The sequence below is a fragment of the Anser brachyrhynchus genome, assembly GCF_964034855.1.
Source record: "Anser brachyrhynchus genome assembly, chromosome: 4".
Lineage (NCBI taxonomy): Eukaryota > Metazoa > Chordata > Aves > Anseriformes > Anatidae > Anser > Anser brachyrhynchus.
The window spans coordinates 21,859,095-21,878,161 of NC_137698.1; the positions used below are offsets into that span (position 1 = coordinate 21,859,095).

Genomic DNA, 19,067 nt, shown 5'->3' on the forward strand with positions numbered 1-19,067 from the left:
TAAATGATGGAAAAAAAAATAAAGTTTTCCTTTCTAAATTTCTGTCTCCACTCCAAGGCCTTCTTAATTGCCTATCAGAAAACAAACAAACAAACAACAACAAAAACACCTTACTGTATTTTAGCATCCTAGAAACTTGCAAGAGTTTCAAGGGAACTTCAAAGAGAATACAAATTCCTCTAGCCCTTTCACACCTTTTCCTCTGGCTCACTTTCTTCAGTCCATAGCTGTCTTTTCCTAAATTTATCAAGTAGCAGTGGGACACAATTGATATTTCTGGCTATTTCCCTTTCTACAATAAATCTCTTTCAAAGGAACTGATAAGATCAGTGAGCTCTCAGTTTGCTGTAGCTTGGAGGAGTCAGAAGAAATAACACCCATATATTTAGCCAGTGAAAATGTTACCACAACTCCCATGTTCTTGCCATTACATCTTCTCCTCCTCACACTTACATCTCAGAGTGCTCTCTCACTTGGGCCACCGGTCTTCAGAACAAACCAATACGATACCCTAAGTGTTCAGAGAGAGAAATCACTGTTGAACAGCACAAAACAAAACAAAAGAAACTAAAGAACAGAGCAATTCGAATAACTTTCACAGCACTCCCTGAAATACACAAGTCATGTCACTCTTGCCCTTGCAAGTGTGAGCTTCTCTAATGTCAACGGGTTTACTCAGATAATTGAAGTGGGCAAAACTGAAAACTGAGCCACGAGATTTTCTTCACAGCTGTACACAAAGTTATCATTATTGTCAACAAACCTGCACCACATAAGCAGTAACAGTTACATGTACTATCAGAACGTATAGAAAAGTAAGTGAAACAAGTACTAGTACATTTAGGAAACAAACAAACAAACCCCACAAAATTTTCCAAGAAGCCTAGGAATATGGTATTTTCAACTGTCAGGTTATTTCTAGACATGAATATTTGATACCAGTAACAAAGACTCCTAGTTGTGCCCAAACACACCTGACGACCCACAGACATATGGCTGTCGTCTCACAGTGCTAGTCTCCATTATTTGCATCTTCTAAATCAAAGAGGATAAAAAATTATTTTAAAACTTCAAGTGTCACTTTTCTTTGTAAAAATATCCAGGGAATGCTGTACGATAAAAGCAGAAGAAAAATGGTCCATAAAAACATACATATTCCATGCTTGCTTTACCAGTGAAAGATGTTAGGAGCCTGCGTACTGTAGATTATGTAGATGTACAAGTAGATTATGAAAACTTTATGAAAAACTCCATCAGAAAAAAAAAAGTTGAAAACAAAGCCTGCAAGTATCATCGTACAAGGTAATGTGTTTCTCGTCTTACTGTAGAGTCCATAGTCTTCATTCTGATGATCTCAGGTAAGTTTTAGAAATAGCACAAATCCAGATTTTACTGCAATAACAAACTTGGAAGATCACTTTTCAGTTTTTCTGACAGGAAGCCCTCATTTTGTCCTACATGGTTTCAGAACACACATTCTCTAAATACCTGGAAAATACAATGGAATCTAGAACAAAGCCATCACGAGACTTTCAAACAATTCTTAGACACTTTTCCAAACCAGGTCACCAATACAAACAGATTGTAAATACAGATATTGTAAATATAAGCAATGTAAACTGCAGATAAAATGGGCTTGTCAGGCTCCTGTGCAGGCAATTCAGCTTCACGGTTGAGCCATATATACTAAATTATGGATTTGCTGGAGCACCTAGCAGAAAATCTCTGTTTGTTTTGCATGACTGACAAGGGTTAACAATTATTTCCAAACATCACACTTTCTGAAAAAGTCTTTTACTTCCTTAGTTCTCATTACAGGCTATCAGTTCTCAGGACTTGATTTCCCTTTCGCCTGCAATCAACATATTAATGAAACAATATTTATCCTATACCTGTCAGATGGCAAACAGACAACCGTTACTCAGTCAGCTGCCCAGTCTATTAATGAGCGAAGACTCAGATGTTACCACCAACTATTACCAATAAATACCCTTGAAATCTTCAAGGCTACAGAATGTGTAAAAAGTAAATAAACTAATATACTTATGAGGCAGTATTATAACGAGTAGACTCAAATTTTCACTTTTTGCTTTACCGCAATTACACCATCTTATAATCTGCTTTGCAAACACAGAAGTCTAAAACTAAACTTTAAATATGTTATTTCTAGAAACAGTAAAAACAGGACTTCTTATTGTCTGCAGTGAAAAAATAAACTCAATGACCCCAAAAGGCCTATTTATTACAGGTGTAATAAAAACCACTGTCCAGTATACTTTACCAGCTCACTAATATTTACAAGGCATTTAAATTCCTTCGCACTTCAAACCATGCTAAGCATTACGTTTGCCATTACTGGAATTTGCTGTTATACCAAGTACAACAGAGCAGCAGGCCTGACACAGCATAGGATGCTTGTCAAAGCCCCCCTTTGCAGCTCACGGGCTGCAAACTTTGTCACAACGGCCTTTTCTAATTCCACCAGAGAAATACAATGCCGGGCCTTCATTTATAATTCAGCACAGCTCGCCCCATAAATTTATAATGCCTTTTAGAAGGTTTTGATAACTGGAATGCATCGTTGTATTTTATATGTAGTTATATATATAGGTTATGTATTAGAGGGAATACATGTAATTTCGTCATATAGGCAAAGTTTTGGTTTTTAAGAACTTTTCAGGACCACTTTGGCCACAGTACACGTTTTACCCCAGGTATCCGGGGCGCCCACCCTCACGCTGTTAAAAGGCAGCCCCTTGTGGAGCCTGAAGTCCCCCCAGAAAGGCAGGAGCCAGCCCCAGCCCAAAGCCCTGCCCCAGTGACTCATGTGCTCGCAGCATGCGAGCTGCTCGCCCGGCTCACGCCGCGTTTTAGGGCAGGTTTTGCCGATTTTAGCGCTGAGAGCTGCGGAAGGCAGCCAACGAGCAGCCCGGGGGTCTGAGAGGAGCGAGCCTTGCCGAGGCCTAGCGGACACACGAGGCCTCGGGCAGCCCGGGCTCCCTCCCCGGGGGCAGGGGAGACCGCCTCGGGCGGGACAGGACCGGGACCAGGACCGGGGACAAGGCCAGGAGCGGGACAGGACCGGGACACCGGAGGGGGCAGCGCCCGGGGGGCGGCCCCACAGCCGCCGCGCTGGGGGCGGCGGGGGAAGGAAGGATGGCGACCGGGCAGCGCCTCGGGCTGGGGAGGGAGCCGCAAAGTTTTGTACCTGTTGGGAAGCCCGGCTGCTTTCAGCGCCCGGGGCCACCTTTTGTCCCCAGGCCCCCGCCACCGAGGCATCCAGGCAGAGTTTCCCCAAACTCCAGCGACCCCGCTTGCCTCCGGAAAGAGTTGTGTCGTGTCCCGTCCCCCCCCCGGTCCATAAAAGCCTGACAACATCAAGTCACCGAGGGGCTCGCACGCAGTGTGCCGATGGGGAGGAGGAGGAGGAGGAGAAAGGCACAGGGGTTTTCTCCCAGCCCATGCCCCCGGCCTCGCACCCACCTGTCCCTGGGGTCGATCCAGCTGGTCTGCTTGGTGTTGTGGTCGATGTAGAAGACTTTGCCGTCGTAATCCCTCGCCTCCTCCCAGCCATCGGGTAAGGGGAGCTGCCCATTCCCCGCTTTCCTAGGCATGGTCGGCCGGCGGGGGTAGCTGCTCCATAGGGACGGAAAGAAAGAAGGGAAGCGGGAAAAGCCCCCGCCCGGGCCGGGGAGGCCGGGGGACACGCTGGACGGAGCCCGGCAAAGCCTCGTCGGCCGCCGGCTCTCAGTCCACCATGTCGGGGCGGGCGGCAGCCCGGGTCAGGCTTCCCGGCGGAGCCCAGCTGCCGTCTGGGCGCGGGTGCGGGGAGCCCGGCTGAGCCCCGGGCGGCCGCGGCCGCCGCTCATTAGCATGAGATTAGCATCCATCTCATCTGCATGCACATTCCTCCCGCCGCATTCCTCGCGGTTAACCCTGACGGCGCTGCCCGCCGATACCGCGCCGGGCCCCGAGCGGGGCGGGACGAGGACCGGGGCGGGGGCAGGAAAATGCCCAGCGTGGGGAAGGAGCAGGGGACGCGGAAGGCGGCGAGGGAGGCCCCGCGACTCCCCAGCGGGTTGGCTTCCCGCACCGCTCCGTCACCCCGAGCCCTCTGCACCCCCGGGTGCCCAAAGCCCCGGGGCGGGGGGGAAGCTGCCGTGAGGCGAGGGCAGCGCGGCGCCCCGGCCTGAGGTGCGCCCGGCGCCGCGGCCCTTTGTCTGAGGGCCGGGGGCCGGCCCCGAGTCTGGGGCTGGCCCCAGGGGCTGTCCCGGCCCCGGAGGGCACGTCTGAGGGCAGCCTGGCCCGTACCTCGGTGCCCCGGGTCGTGGCCGCCCCGACGGAGCTCCCTTCGGCTTCCAGTCAGGGCTGGTGAGAGGTGTTGCTCCTCACCAGCCGCGGCCCTGGAAAGGCATTCAGGTGGACTTGCTCTGAGCCGTGCCAAGGCTCAAGGGTTGGGGAGAGGACCTTGACGTTTAAAATACCTAAGGTTTTCTTTTTCATTTCAGTTTTCAACATTTCTCCTTTAACCCTGGAAGTACCTAAACTTTTCCTTCTTTCTTCTTAAACAGAAACACCAGCAGAGAATATGTATATAGTGTGTGCACAGAACCATCCCGGCCTGAAAAGCAGCCACCTACGACGTTGCATTAAGTATAGAAAGCAGGTGTGAGTTACCCTACGTGTATCTTGTTTGCCACAGGAGAAGAGTATGTGAGGCTAGTTACCGTGGCTCGGCTGATAGAAGGTAACTTAATGAGCTCTATTCATTTGCATGTGTATCTGATTCCCGAGATTTGGTACCAGAAGTGGAGCACCGGTGGTAGAGTATGGCTGTAGTTTAGCATCTGGGACTCCTAGGTAACCCAAGTTTTATTCTATTTTCCAGAATATGTTGTCTCTTTCCACTTAGCAGTTATTGGATTAAACATATTTTTCCTGGGAGAGGGGGGTCTGGAATCCAGATCTATCTTCTCCTTTCCTTCTTTCTTAAATCTGCCTGCCTACTCTATTATGGCTACGTTTAGCGCTCAGCTTTATGAATTATTCTTCCCATAGAAATTACACTTATTAAGAACTGGACTTGTCCGCTGCCTAACAGGGTTTTGGATTCCACTTCAGAGGCCAGATACCTAACCACTAGGCATTACAGTAACTAATTTGCAAACATCTAAGTCCCATTGTTGGTTCTGCTCCTAAATAGAAAAAAAATACCATTAAAATATGATTTTAATTTAGCTAATTACCAATCTGGCAAAGACCTATGTAATTTTAGTCATTCTAATTATTTTATTTTGTAATACTAATCTGTTTTCTATCTCTGCAAATGGCTTCTATATCTCCCAAAAAACACCTGTTTGTTAAGCTCCAGACTATCTTAAAGTTTTTATTTTTACTTCTGTTGAATTAAGGTAATGTGCAATGAAAGTTCATACTTGACATAAGGCCCTGGTGGTTAACAGTGGAGAAAAACTGAGCTGTCCTAACCTCTGGATCTCCGTCAGAGTTCAGGTACAGAAAGCAACAGGATCATTTCCTATTAAAGTGACAGACTCATTCATTTTCATTGAGAGTATTAAGTTTCAGTCAGCTGATTGGTTCATAAAGTCCAGTCTTTTTTTCCATCAGTGTAAAGAAGCACTTTTACTATCCATTGACATTTGTGTCTCTTTCAATAGTGTAATTTTATAAACTTGCTTTTAGGTGACATCCTGCAGTGGGAAAGTACATGTAGCAATTATGGGACAGGATAAGCTGGATTTCCTTTTCCATTTTAAAGTTTAGTTTGCTTTATCAATGAGGTTTCTTGTTATGTAAGCTGAAAAAAGCTACAGAGGATATTTTCTCTGAACCTAGCTGCCAGTTACTTATATTTGGCACTAATAAGAAGCTTTTATAATGGTACAGCCTTTTTCATTCTGAAAAAGGAGGCCTGTTATACAGCAACATTCCTATATTCCTACCCTCTAAACAATCCACACAAAAAAGTACATGCAGTTAGAAAACTTCTAGTATCAAGCCAAAACTGAAACGTCACTTCTCCCAAAGTTAATTATGACATCTGAGGTAGTAACTAATCCCTATTCTATGTCACCACCACAGCAGTCCAAACCACATCTGTTTTTTTATTGGTTAGATGAGATCCACATGGATGTTGAGCTGATTTCTAACTATCCTTTGAAGTAAAACCTCTCATCAGAAAACATCAACACTTTCATTTGTACAAACAGATAGAAATGGCACTTCTTAATTTTGGGGGGAATAAATGTATTAAGACCACTGAATACTTGTCTAATTTCTATGTATATGCTTGTGTGTGCATATATAGATGTGCTTACACTGAAATGCAAACTGTTACATGGTGAGTGTTAGGCTTTCCCTGTCCCCCCCCTCCACTTTCCGTTGTTTGAGTCCTTCATTGTAGTTAAGAGTCCACAGTCCAGAATACCAATTTAGAGCTACTTAGGAATGACAATAGTTGAAGTCATACTGACAAAAAGTATAGGTAATATTTGTGTAAATAAATGACAGACTTTTATCGTTACCAATAAGAACATTTAGCTTTTTAAAGGACTACTTTTGTTGTAGGTAACAGATACAAACTATCATCCTGTTTCCCGCTGTTTTGCAATTTGAACTGGTGGAAAATAGTTTCTTCCACTATCCTTTGATATTCTTTCATATGTCTAATACAGGAAGGTAGAAAGAAGTTCATAATGATCCTTTTTAGCCCGAAATATGCTATAAATTTTAACTGAAAGTAGTGTTGCAAGTATACCTCCTACATCTCAACTGATAACCTTCCTAGCATGTTGTGCTGACATTGTCAGCTGACAGCATACCACAGATTGTTTGGCTTAATTGCATAAGACAGAAGAGTTCAGAAGATGTAAGCGTGCTTTATTCAAAACAGAAGGGTGCATATGAAGGAGTTGTCTGAAAGCACGGAGTAATATAGCTTTGGCATGACTTAAGTATTTATTTGTAAATATGATTAATAACAAGATAGGCTCAATGAAAAGGAGCTAATTGTTCGTCTGTTTTGCTTTGTGCATGCATGTTTAACACGTATGAAGAAGTTCACATTAGAAGTAGTACATAGTTAAAGGACTAAGTTAAAGGGAATTAGAATCATAACTATTTTGTGTGCTTTCTACTTTACTCTTACCGGCCAGGAGAAAAAAATGAAAATTTGGAACACAAGAATGGAGGTTGCTGAACCCAGAAACGGGTAAATGATTGTGCTCCTGCCATGTAACAAGAAGCATTCCCTACTCCAGTCCGTATTAGCGTAGTTAATCTCCTGCTGTTCCCTGCTTACTTCTTGATTCACGGTAAAGCTGTTTCTGGGACTAACTGTGATTATAAAAAAAAGGCATGTTTGTGCCCTGTCCCTCTATAACAAAAGGATCCCTTAACTTGATGATTCTCCAAAGTGATGTCCCTGAAGAAATTTACAGCTGTTACAGCCCTAACTCATACTATCCATAAATGGCTCTGAATCAAGAGCCACAGCTGTCTCCCTGAAAATCTACATAGTTCAGTCTCCACTGCTTTCAAGCAGAATTTGATTGCAGGATGAATTATGAAATACGCTGATAGAATTAATCTCTGAAAACATCTGACAAAAATGTTTGAATATGTATGTATTAGTTGTGTCGCTATTTTTTTAGACACTTAAACACTGTACAAACCAATCTGGACAGCCAATCTGACTTCCCTGACATATAGGTATTGTAGAACTGTAAAAAATGTCAATATTTTAAGCATTATAAATACTAGCTTATTTATTTATAAGCACGGTGATTTTTATCTAAGATAGCAACGTCTTCCAAAACAAAACAAAAACTACCACAAAAAAAAAAAGGAAAGAAAACAAACAAACAAACAAATAAGCAAAAACAACTAAGACTCCTTCGTGCCAGGAGATTTTTAAGAATGTTCTTAAAAGTCCTGTAAAGCAAAACAATGTACATGGGGGAGGGAGGAAAGGCGGAGGAGTGCTACTTTTACTATTGTCAGCTTCTTATGCATGGATACAGCTGAGAGTAAAAGATCTTTGAATAATACTGTTTCTAGTTGAATTTATGATGAAACTCTGCAGAAGCAATGGAGCCAGTGAACAGCTTTGATAATGCTTATGCTCATTCAGCTTTTCTCTTTACTCCAAAGCTTGCTCTTTTCCCTGATATTCAATTGGACCACTTGCTGCTAAAATAGGATGTCCTATAAAGACTTTCCAGAGTATTACTGAAAAAGCCCATACAGGGCTCTTCTTCAAATGAATATATATATATATATGTATATACGTTCATCATATATATATATATAAGCTTTTTCAAAATTTTGGCCTTGTTTTTGCTTTCAGGTGTACATAGAAGAAAATCACAAGAAATTACACATTTTGAGTCCTTGAAGGCATAGTTCTAATCGCATACATCTGAAAATGAGTGCACAGAAGAATTTTAACTGATTGTTAGTCAGATTAAAAGTTTAGAGTAGGTAGAGTAGAAATTATGTGGTAATAGTATTGCCTGAAGCTTAACTATGGAAATGTGAGTAATGTTTTCATGATAAAAATCTTAAACTCAGCCGTCTTTAAACCACTCATTAGAACTAACTCAGCATTCAGTTCTGTTAACTCTGATTCATACTGCTGAAATATCAGCAATATTGCTGTGGACAAAGGAAAAAGAAGATGGATAATTTTGGTTGTTCCAAAACCCCTAAGCTTGATGAGGTCCAAATTAACCTCTGAGGTTAATCAGAGAGGTTAAAGAGAGTTTCTTGATGCAGTCTTGGTACATATTCTTGATGTTATATCTTCTATAGTCTCGGTGTATTTTTTTTAAATGATCTCTCTTGTGCATACAAATTTAACTTTCCTACATTTCATTGTATCTGTGGAATTGCAGTGTCTTTCACTGATGTCTAATGGCTTTGGAGAATCACAAAGGCATGCCCAGTCAGCCAAGGAGGTTCTCAAGAGCTTGGCCTTCTCTTTTGGCCATGTAGGGCAGAAATAGACCAGCAGTAGAGGGACTCAATGAAGAATGAAAAAGTTTCCCAACATCAGCTCCTTTGGTGAACAGCAACTAATTTCTTCAAGTAGTTAAGATACTCCAACAAGATTTACAGAGCTAATGCTTATAACAGTCCCTTTCTACTGGTGCAAGGACTAAGAGCTCCCGCCACGGCGAGAAGAACGCACATATGTCTGCCGTGTTGTATCTAAAGGAGGCAATGGATAAAATACAAAAAGGAGTGTTTTATCAATAACATTCTCAAGTATTACTCTCTTCTGTATCATCCATGTACTTTCAGAAACAGTGCAGTGATGAAGTGGACTGGATTAATTGCTTGAGTATTTAAGATTTGCATTACAAAAAAGTGATCTGACTGATTAAGAGAGTTAAAGAACCTGTTTTCATAACAAATGAAAACTATTTTTCAAAACACAAAACGAGTACAAACCCAGCAAACTTCTATATGGAAAAAAATGCTTCTTTTCTCTTCCACCTACTTCCCACCTCTTTTTTCCCTTCAAAAAAGTGCAGTTTCTTTGCATGAATGTAAGGTATTTTGACTTCTGTCCTGGCAAACACCAAACAAACCCCAATTCTATCTGATTGCTAACACAGGCTGAAAACTATGTTGCAAAAATATGATCTGAGAGCCTGTTCAAATCTGTAGCAAGAATGAGACTGATGCATCAACACTAAGATTTAGCACTTCTGGACTGCTAGAGGTGTTGCTGAGTTGTGCTAATCATCCCATGGCAATTTTCATTCCAGTCTGGTATCTAAAACCCAGAATCCCAATAAAAAGTTTTCAAGATCAAGCATGGTATTACTATCTTCACTTTGTGGTGGACATACCAAAAGAGATGTGTTAAGTGACTTGATGTAGTAAAAAATACCTAAACGAAATAGGATAGGAATGAGAACATATGATGCTTTCAGCTCCTGAGCTGAGTCTGTCGAACTGTACTGTGTCATTTTTATTAATTCAATATGTGGTCTCAGAAACACTTAGGATAAGCTTTCTTATCACAAGGAAAAGATTAGAATTCATACAAAAATTCCTTTTATTTTGAATCTAATTCCCAGGTAAAATATGGTGTATAAAAGCTATAAAGTCCATATGGTGAAACATATGTTATGAAATACCCATGTCCACATATATGACACATTACACTATTCCTACAGCTCTCTCCTTTGAATTTTTTTGGTGGAACAACATTACAAAAGCATAAATTGCTATACTTGTATGTTCATAAATGAAATGCAGTAATAAAGAAACAACCTCCAACAGTGTAAAAGATTACAATAGATAATAATTCAAGGAAAATAATTCAAAGCTAGGCAAAGTCTGCAAAATTTAAGTATTAAAACATAATCCTTGGACTGAAATATCAGAGCTGTTGCTGATAATCAGCTGTTTTGTAAAGGTGTGAATGTAAAACCTAAGGATATACAGTTGATGCTTACAGCTGAGGAATCACAGGATGGTTGAGGTTGGAAGGCACCTCTGGAGGCCATCTGGCCCAGCCACCCTGCTCAAGTAGGAGCACCTAGAGCACGTTGCCCAGGTGGCTTTGGAAGATCTCCAAGGATGGAGACTCCACAACTTGTGTGGGCAACCTGTGCCAGAGCTTGGGGATGCTCACAGTGAAAAGGTTTTTCCTGATGTTCAGAGAACTACTGTGTTTGAGTCTGTACACATGGCCTCTTGTCCTGTCACTGGGCACCTCTGAAAAGTTCCTTGCTCTGTCCTCTTCACACCCTCCATTCAGGTATTTGTAGACATTGATAAGATCCCCCCAGATCCTTCTCTAGGCTGAACAGTCCCAGATCTGTCAGCCTTTCCTCGCAGGAGAGATGCTTTAGTCTCTTTGTTATCTTCATGGCCCTTTATTGGACTCTCTCATGTATGTCCGGGTCTGTCTTGTACCGGGGAGCCCAGAACTGGGGACAACACTCCAGGTGTGGCCTCACCAGTGCTGACTGGAGGAGAAGAATCACCTCCCTCGACCTGCTGACAACACTCATCCTACCACAGCCCAGGATGCTGCAAGGACACCTGCGGGTTCATGGTCAGCTTTTTGTCCACCAGAACCTCCAGGTCTCTTTCTGCAGAGCTGTGTTCCAGCTGGTTGGCCTGGAACATGTAATTGTGCATGAGATTATTTCTCCCCCTGTGCAGGACTTTGCACTTGCCTTTGCTCAACTTCATGAGGTTCCTGTTAACCCTACTTTAAAGAACACAAAAAAGTGGCACATAATTCAAACATACCAAAACAAATAAAGTGCTATGCTGCAAATATGCTGCTTGAATTCTAGAGCAGAACTGTCCCAGCAAGTGAGCCCCTGGATGTTTAGACTCAGTGCTGATTTCCTTTTTGGTCTAGCTAGGCAATTAGAACAAGAGTTACAGGGAAAGAGCTGTACTCAGGTTATATGTAACCACTAGCTATAGGTTTCAAGATTCTGTTAAGAGAAAACAAAGTTCTGACTGATAAAAATGTATATTTTTAAAGTTTTAGGTTGTTTTCGTAGGTCATGAACAGATTAATGCAAGCTTTTGTTTGTTTTGGTAAGAGGAGGAAAAGAAATATGCTGGGGTGGGGGAGAAGAAAGTAAGGAGTTGCTTATTAAAAGAGATTTCCTTGAGTCAAAGAAATCCCTGAAGGAAATCTTGTTTCCAAAAAAAAATAATCTCAAAAAGAACATAAAAAATTCTCAGAAGCACATATATGCAGATTTTGTGTGTCCATAACACCACATCAAATATTAACATTTTTCTGCATATATCTCTGAGACATCTTTTTCAGTGTCTCAGTGTAAATGAAGAAAAGGTACAAACAGGGAAAACTTGATGGCTTCAGAACACTGCTGTAATGAACCTCTAGTGCTACTCCTGCCCTTCATCCTAAACGCCATGAAAGAAAAAGTAGTCTACAGTGCCTTTTAATGCAGCAGAGGCCTCTTGCAAGTCAGTTTGTTTAATCTCCCTTCTCAATATTCCACATCTGTGGAATACATGTCTCTAGCCATCTCATTTTAATAACATATTCTAATCCATTAAACTCGCTCTGGTAAGCTTTCAGTGAACCATGACATTTCCAAATCAAAGTAAAATCAAAGGCCTTAAACCAGACTGCAGAGCTAAAATTCTCTTTCATATCCCTTTCACTTTATTTACAGAAGACTCATATGTTCAAATATACCAAATCATCCTGACAGAATAATTATGATGTCTTGTCATGTCATATTTTTGGAAACAATGTCAAATAATGAACTGAAGAACCTGCGGAAAACTAAGAAATAGCAAAAAGAACAACAACAAAACAAACAAAAAAGCAAAAAACAAATAAAGCCAAACATTGATGTATGTAAGACAGCCTGTAATTAGTATGTCAAAACTTCCTATTGCCTCTCCAGCTTTATGGGACAGTTGATACTTTTGTAGCACTGTTGGGAAATCCTTTTTCAGTCAGTCCAATGACTTAAAATCCTTAGCATGACCCCCCATGCCAAAAGCCGTCTAGCTGGGTACAGGGCAAATGCTGTCAATGCCAGGATATGCCAGGGTTTCATCACCTCTGCAAAACCTTTCTTTTCCAGACTAGCATTGGCATCTAATCTACGTTGGTCATTACGTGGGATTTGTGGGATAGGAGATTGTCTCAAAGTGTAGCTAGGCTTATCAATATTTTAAATGTGAATCTGTTTGAGCAACTTGTTCTGGGGCAAATCGCAAAAATATGTTTTCTGAAAAGGAGACACGTGTCAGTTAGGAAGAAAACTACATTACTAAAGTAAATAAGGATAGTGGAATACCAAACCAAATAGAAAAAATCATTTTTAGGGTTGCCTTCAAATGACTGCAGGAAACCCGAAAAGCTAAATGATAGCAACTTGAATTTTTATTTGAAGCAAGTCAAGCAAGTGATTTTTGCATCATCTTCAAATATTGGATTTTAATTATATCGCTCTATACATAGCTGAATTAAGCATAGCTGTAGAAAAGAGGTAAACATTTCCATGCCAGAATTCTCCAATCTTGTGTTTTGTCAGACCTATTTAAATCTTTTTTTTTTCACAAGTGGAAATGACTATTTCTATTTTACAAATGCACATAATGTGGTCAAATTGCTTCCTAATCTTCTCTTTGATAAGATTTCACTCTATAGCTCAGTTTCCAGTCCATTAATGATTTTCACTTCTCTTCTCTGACTCCACTCCAATTAAAGGAGATTTTTCTTCAGTTTAAATTATCAAAAATATAAATAACTGTCACACTAGTGTCAAATATAGGCATATGTGGCATCTCTCCTCTTCTACTATAGATTCCATGTTTTTTTGTCCATAGATTGGATTAACTCCTGCCACAGCACCTCATCAAGGATTACTGCTGTGATTTAAGGGCTCCATCCTCTAAGGATAGCCTGCATACTTGTTTCTCAGATATGTGACTTTATATTTGTACAACATCATTTACTTTTGACCAGTGTATTCCAAAGCTCTAGTGCCAGTCCCAGTTCCATCACAATGTTTTTTTGATTTATTGTTAGAATGGGAAGTATTTTATCAGCATCATTTATTAATACTTAATGTGCCTTTTCCCCAGCTGCAAGACAGAAGCATTTCACGAGCATGCCTGCTTTTTTCTGCATTATTTATAATTTTATTGCTTCCATCCAGGAATGGACCCATACCACTGGTGATATCAGAACTATACAAAGTCAAAATACAGGACTGAAAGTGGACCTGTCTTTTTGAGTTCTGATGCCATCAAAATTATTCTGTGCAAGTTGGCATACGTCTTAAGGTTTTCCAAGCAAGGATTTGTATATACCTTTAAGTTATTCCATTCTGATTTAATTAATGTAGCATTAAAAATTTTAAAAGGGTTATTTTACTTTTGTCACAACTTTTAGTGTAATCTTAATGCCATCCATTAATCTTAAAATCCATAAGATTTCTCTAGGAAGGCCACAAAATTTCCCATATTTTCACAAAAATAAGGGCTAATAGCTATAATACTATAAGGAATACCATTTTAGACCTTACTTCAGCACTGCTGCTCTTGCTTTACCTCATTGGTACTGCTTTTCACAATGTGTAATGTTAAACTAACTGTAAAATAATGCGGACTATCTTTTTATTGGTTAGTCTGGAATTGTTTTGTAAAAAATACAGTAACTATGTTTCTAGAAGGTAATTTTGGAACCCAAGAAAACACAATAAAAAAGCTGGGCTTAGAGAAAATCAGTAATCTTGAGTTCCTTCTGCTAAAAACCCATTTGACATTTTACCAAATCTGAGGACTTTTCATTTCCCATCTATTCCCAGATGACCTTTCCTTTCCCCAGCACTGAACCGTCCTCCCTCTCCAAAAATCTTGCTCGCCTTTCTTTCAGGGCCAGCTTGACAAATAGATGTGGTGATAAAGGATTATCACGTCTGCTGCTGCTCTGACTCACCCAGTCTGCTCGGAAGAGCTATCCTAAGAGCACAGAAATGGACACAACCCCTTGCTGTAGCATGTCAGATTCTGGGCATTTTCCTGCCCTATTTGAGCTTTATGTCTCAAATTAATGAACACGTACAATTGCCCACACCCCAGGATTTTAGAGGTAACTTTTTGAGTCAGCATTCTGTGACACTGGAAAGCGGCAGACCCTGTTGGTTTCTGGAGGAGCAGCACCTGGAGCTCTCCTTCTGCTGGAAGCAGCAGGGACAGCACTAGGTATTTTCTCTCCTGGACCATGGAAACAGGCAGCTTCTGCCTTGGCAGCCAGGCTTCGTTGCTTCACTGAGCGGGCCTGACTGGTTGCATTCTCATCCTGCTGCCATCTGCATGGCATTAAGTAGGGAGGATGCTGGCATGCCTCTTCCCTCTCAGCAAAGCAGATTAATAGGGCTTTACTCATTGCTCAAGGTTTCATGTTTTCTGCAGACATTACAAGAGGTATTATGCATACCAAGATCTACTTTCAAACTTCCTTCCAAACCACTAGCCTAAGCTTTTGACAAGTACTGATTACCATCTGATAATTTCAAAATAATAATATTATTCCGGAGGGCTCTAAAGTCAAGTTTAACTTTAAAACGTGTGTAGGGAGGGAATGAATCAGAGTCAATTGTGTTAATACATTAATTACACTAATATTAATAAATTTATATGTTTAAATTACTATATCCAAGTTTATACTATTAAATATAGAGGGCAAAAAAGTGTCGCAAACAGGTGAACAAAAGCTTTCCCCTGGCAGGATAAAATCATACGAAGCAAAGGATTCACAGTGTTTCAGAAGGCCTGAGGAAGTTCCAGAGTTCAGTCTTTCTAACCTATTCCTAACCGATTCAAATGTCTGCATGCTTAGATTTTAAGATAGCATGTGGATAACAGGTCACATATGTGCATGTAGAGTGTTTTGGAGGAGCTGAACTTTGTAAATTAGCAGATGCTTGGAAGCATAGCGAAATACCATTTTAAGTTAAATAGTAAAAACAATAGTATGTGTATACATTTATAATTTGACAATACATTAGGTTTTGCTATTCTCTCCTAAGAATGATACCTTTAATCTCTTGCTGCATCTGAACATTCATTTGACAAACATAACCACAATTTTTTTCATCAATATTACAAAAACCATGCTTCAAATAAAAATGTTGTTCTCATGGGACAAAACTTTAGATAATATATGCAGAAGTTACAGTAGCATCCAGGAGTTCATATTTTGTAGCTGTTTTCATTAGGGAAAACCTTTATTAACATTTAGCATTTTTTCATCAGCAAAGTGCTTTCAAAACATTTGCTAATTAAAACCTTTATATCTTTTAGACAGTAGAAGTGCCTTTTCCAGCCTGCACATGCTATGTAACTTATTTTATTAGTGGTTTGGTAATAAAGTCAGATAAACCTTTGATTTAATAATTAGCATTTATAGAGTGCTTTCTGCCTTCAAAGCACTTTGCAAACATTAACTAATTAATTCTTGCAACTCCCCTGTAATTTGGGGATGCAAGCATATTCGTGTACATTTGCATATAGTTTAGGGAAGAAAGTATTATCTGAGGCGTTTTATGAAACAAGAGAATTAAGACATATAAATTAAGTTATTCGCTTAAGTCCACAAAGACAGAAACACTGTCAGAGTAGGAACCAAAACTAAACTATTCTCACCCTCTCCCATTCTCTAATCACTGAGCTCTTTCAGTGATGGTACTCGTGTAACAATTCATGCAGTAGGTCTGCCTTTGCACACTGGTCATCAGTCAAGGAGTGGGTCACAGCAAAGGGTTGCAGTGAGGGCCAGCAGCTTCCAGCAGGCTGTTGGTAATGAACTCTGCCCACGCTGATCCACCAGGTGTTGTCTCTCTGGTCATCACCACAATAGGAAAACAAAATAGAAAAAAAGAAGTGGTATTCTGCTGACAGCTTCCTTTATTTCAGTCTCCAGGGTGGGTACAGCTTGCTACAAGTATGCGTCATCGTAAAAGAGGAATATAGTTTGTCCCCCTTTCTTTTCTAATGTGCTTACTGATTCGGTACATACAATAATACAGCTTTCCTTTCTACCTCAACCCATCTAGCTAGGATCTTATACTGCATTTTAGTCACATGATAGACACGCACCTCCACTTATGCTACAGGTGGAATGAGAAGAGTATGGGCTTTAGGAGGGCTGCACCATAGACCATGGTATCAGAGGTCTATGAAGGGCATGAAGGGTCATTTGCACTGTTTCACTCAGCAAAGCAAGTCAGCTCTCTTGACTTACAGACTTCATGAAATTTTCTGGAATTGAGATACGTTCTTAAAACACGTAATGGCCATTGACAAGGTTTCAGAATGAATGGTTTGTTTGTTTTTGCTAGATGTTGGGAATTCATATTGTTGTATAGGTTTTTGTGTATTTTTGTTAGTGTATTTTTGTGTGAGTGATGAAGTAGTAAGCCAGAAATGGGTTGCTTCACTGCTGTGTATCAGTTTCTCTTCAGCCAACATTTGAAAAATCCAAGAAACTTCAGGACGTTTTTAATAGCCCGACTGAGCCAAGTTTTCACATGTCATGGTGTCTTCTTCAGGCAAGAGAAACAGAGTGAAACAACAACAGATATCTGGCTGCTTGCTAATGCATGTTTCATCATTACATTCAGATAAACCATGCAATTAAGTAATGCAGGAGGTTTGTAAAGATTAGAGAATTAGGGACTAAACATTCCTTGGTGGTCAGCTATTCGTTAAGAATCGAAGAGCAACTTTTTCGTGATTCTGTTTCTGTATGCTGAGTCTATCAAGTAGAGACTACTAGAAAACAGAAAAGTGCTGCAATTTGTATTTGGTGTGCCAAGCACTATTTCTCAAAGGAGATGAACAGATTTTTTTTTAATTTGTTATTTTATTGTATTTATAATTAGCCGTCTGGAAAAAAAAAGTTCTCTTCTAGCATCTGCAGTGATGCATTGATTCTTTCATTACAGCAAATACACATGACCCCCGGTGTTCAACTGTAAACAATAATAGTTACTGGCTTCATTAGGAAGCTAGCAGATGGCTTATAAGTTCTCATGGTAGCTTTTATCCATTTGAGGCTTGCAGTGTGCAAATGTTTGTCTTTTAAACAGGATAAAACAATGTAAAAGGGGCTCTGTGCTTTGTTTTTATTAGTAGCAATTCATTTGGATTGTAGATTTGAATCTGAGTATCTGAGTGCACTGTCAATTTTTCCTGGCTGCAGGTGAAGTACTTGCTGGGCCTTGCCTCTGCCTATGTGGCATTTTCTGTACTAAAAGAAATGAGGTCAGGTATCACTTCTGGAGTTTGGACAGAGTTGTATTTTTCCTAGTAGGATTCATGTTCTAAACCCCTTCCCTTCCCTTCCCTTCCCTTCCCTTCCCTTCCCTTCCCTTCCCTTCCCTTCCCTTCCCTTCCCTTCCCTTCCCTTCCCTTCCCTTCCCTTCCCTTCCCTTCCCTTCCCTTCCCTTCCCTTCCCTTCCCTTCCCTTCCCTTCCCTTCCCTTCCCTTCCCTTCCCTTCCCTTCCCTTCCCTTCCCTTCCCTTCCCTTCCCTTCCCTTCCCTTCCCTTCCCTTCCCTTCCCTTCCCTTCCCTTCCCTTCCCTTCCCTTCCCTTCCCTTCCCTTCCCTTCCCTTCCCTTCCCTTCCCTTCCCTTCCCTTTTCCCAAATCAAGTGGTGCCCCCTTTCAGCAGAGCGGCAGCACTGCCTCTGATTTACCCTACGTGGAATGGGAATCTGACCATGGAAACCGTTGGTGCCATTTTGTCATTCCAAGTCTTTACTTAGGCAGCCAAATTGTTGTGTGTGGTTTTGGAATACCCGATGAGTAGCAGCTCATCTTGTGTCATCGCCAATCTGGCGCCCGGAGTGTGATGAACTTCAGGATGCTTCCCTGATAGGCTGCAGGCAGGTGCAATGGCTGTCAAACCTAACCTCAACGTCTATTATGGAACTGCACGGAGCTATCTAAAGAACAGTTAATCTTCAAAACATCTGGTAGAGTACATTAGCTCTTTCAAAGAACAGCTTTATTTTACTGTGTGAGACTTTTATAGCTTTTCTTATACTTCTAATACAGGCTCTCGTGACTATTTTCGTGCACTCGATTATGTTGATAGCTGGAATCAAGCCACATTGTTGAGAAATAGAAGCTGAGGGGCATATATTAAGGACCACCAGGTGTTAAATATCTTCACTTCTCTCTGAAAGCATAGACACATGTCAGTGCAAACTCTCAAAGTGTTGTACCACTGTGTTTCCAGTGGATCTGTACATGGAGGAGCCAATATGTAGTTCCCACTTTGTGTTATTTGTGGTTTGTTCACTCTAATGTGTAAGCATTTGACTGGTTGAATTTTACAATACAAACACCTCTGTTTAGATAGAAATCAGTCATTTTTTTCAGAAAGGACCATAAAAAATTAGATTTTTTTTTTCCTTTATTGTAGAATGTCTTATTTTGAGGGCTTAAATGAACCATGAATAACAAATTAGGGTGCTTTTTTGACTAAACAGTGATCTAGTGAATCTTTAGG

General features: G+C 40.9%; 1 protein-coding gene and 1 long non-coding RNA gene across 13 annotated transcripts in view; one reads left to right on the top strand and one right to left on the bottom strand.

Moving 5' to 3' along the window:
- The window catches only part of WWC2 (WW and C2 domain containing 2), a 99,368-nt gene extending 95,171 nt beyond the window's left edge, over positions 1 to 4,197 (bottom strand). For 2 of the 9 annotated variants that reach the window (XR_013950334.1, XR_013950335.1), the window contains exon 1: positions 3,484 to 4,197. Coding sequence is in view for 5 of the 9 variants with exons in the window: in XM_080589637.1 (XP_080445763.1) it covers positions 3,484 to 3,614 (131 nt within the window). In the remaining 4 variants the exon portion in view is untranslated. Of the gene's footprint in view, positions 1 to 453; positions 512 to 3,208; positions 3,361 to 3,483 lie in introns of those variants that run through there. The other 7 variants (XR_013950336.1, XR_013950337.1, XM_080589637.1 and 4 more) reach the window with 4 other exon arrangements.
- Positions 3,438 to 17,948, top strand: LOC308194162. 4 transcript variants are annotated; one of them, XR_013950347.1, is made up of 5 exons: positions 3,438 to 3,577; positions 4,572 to 4,747; positions 5,412 to 5,511; positions 7,176 to 7,334; positions 8,369 to 17,948. It is a non-coding gene; the product is annotated as an uncharacterized lncRNA (long non-coding RNA). The 4 variants fall into 4 exon arrangements; XR_013950348.1 differs by having other exon boundaries at positions 9,016 to 17,948; XR_013950349.1 differs by having other exon boundaries at positions 7,176 to 7,231.
- The last annotated feature ends 1,119 nt before the right edge of the window (positions 17,949 to 19,067 follow it).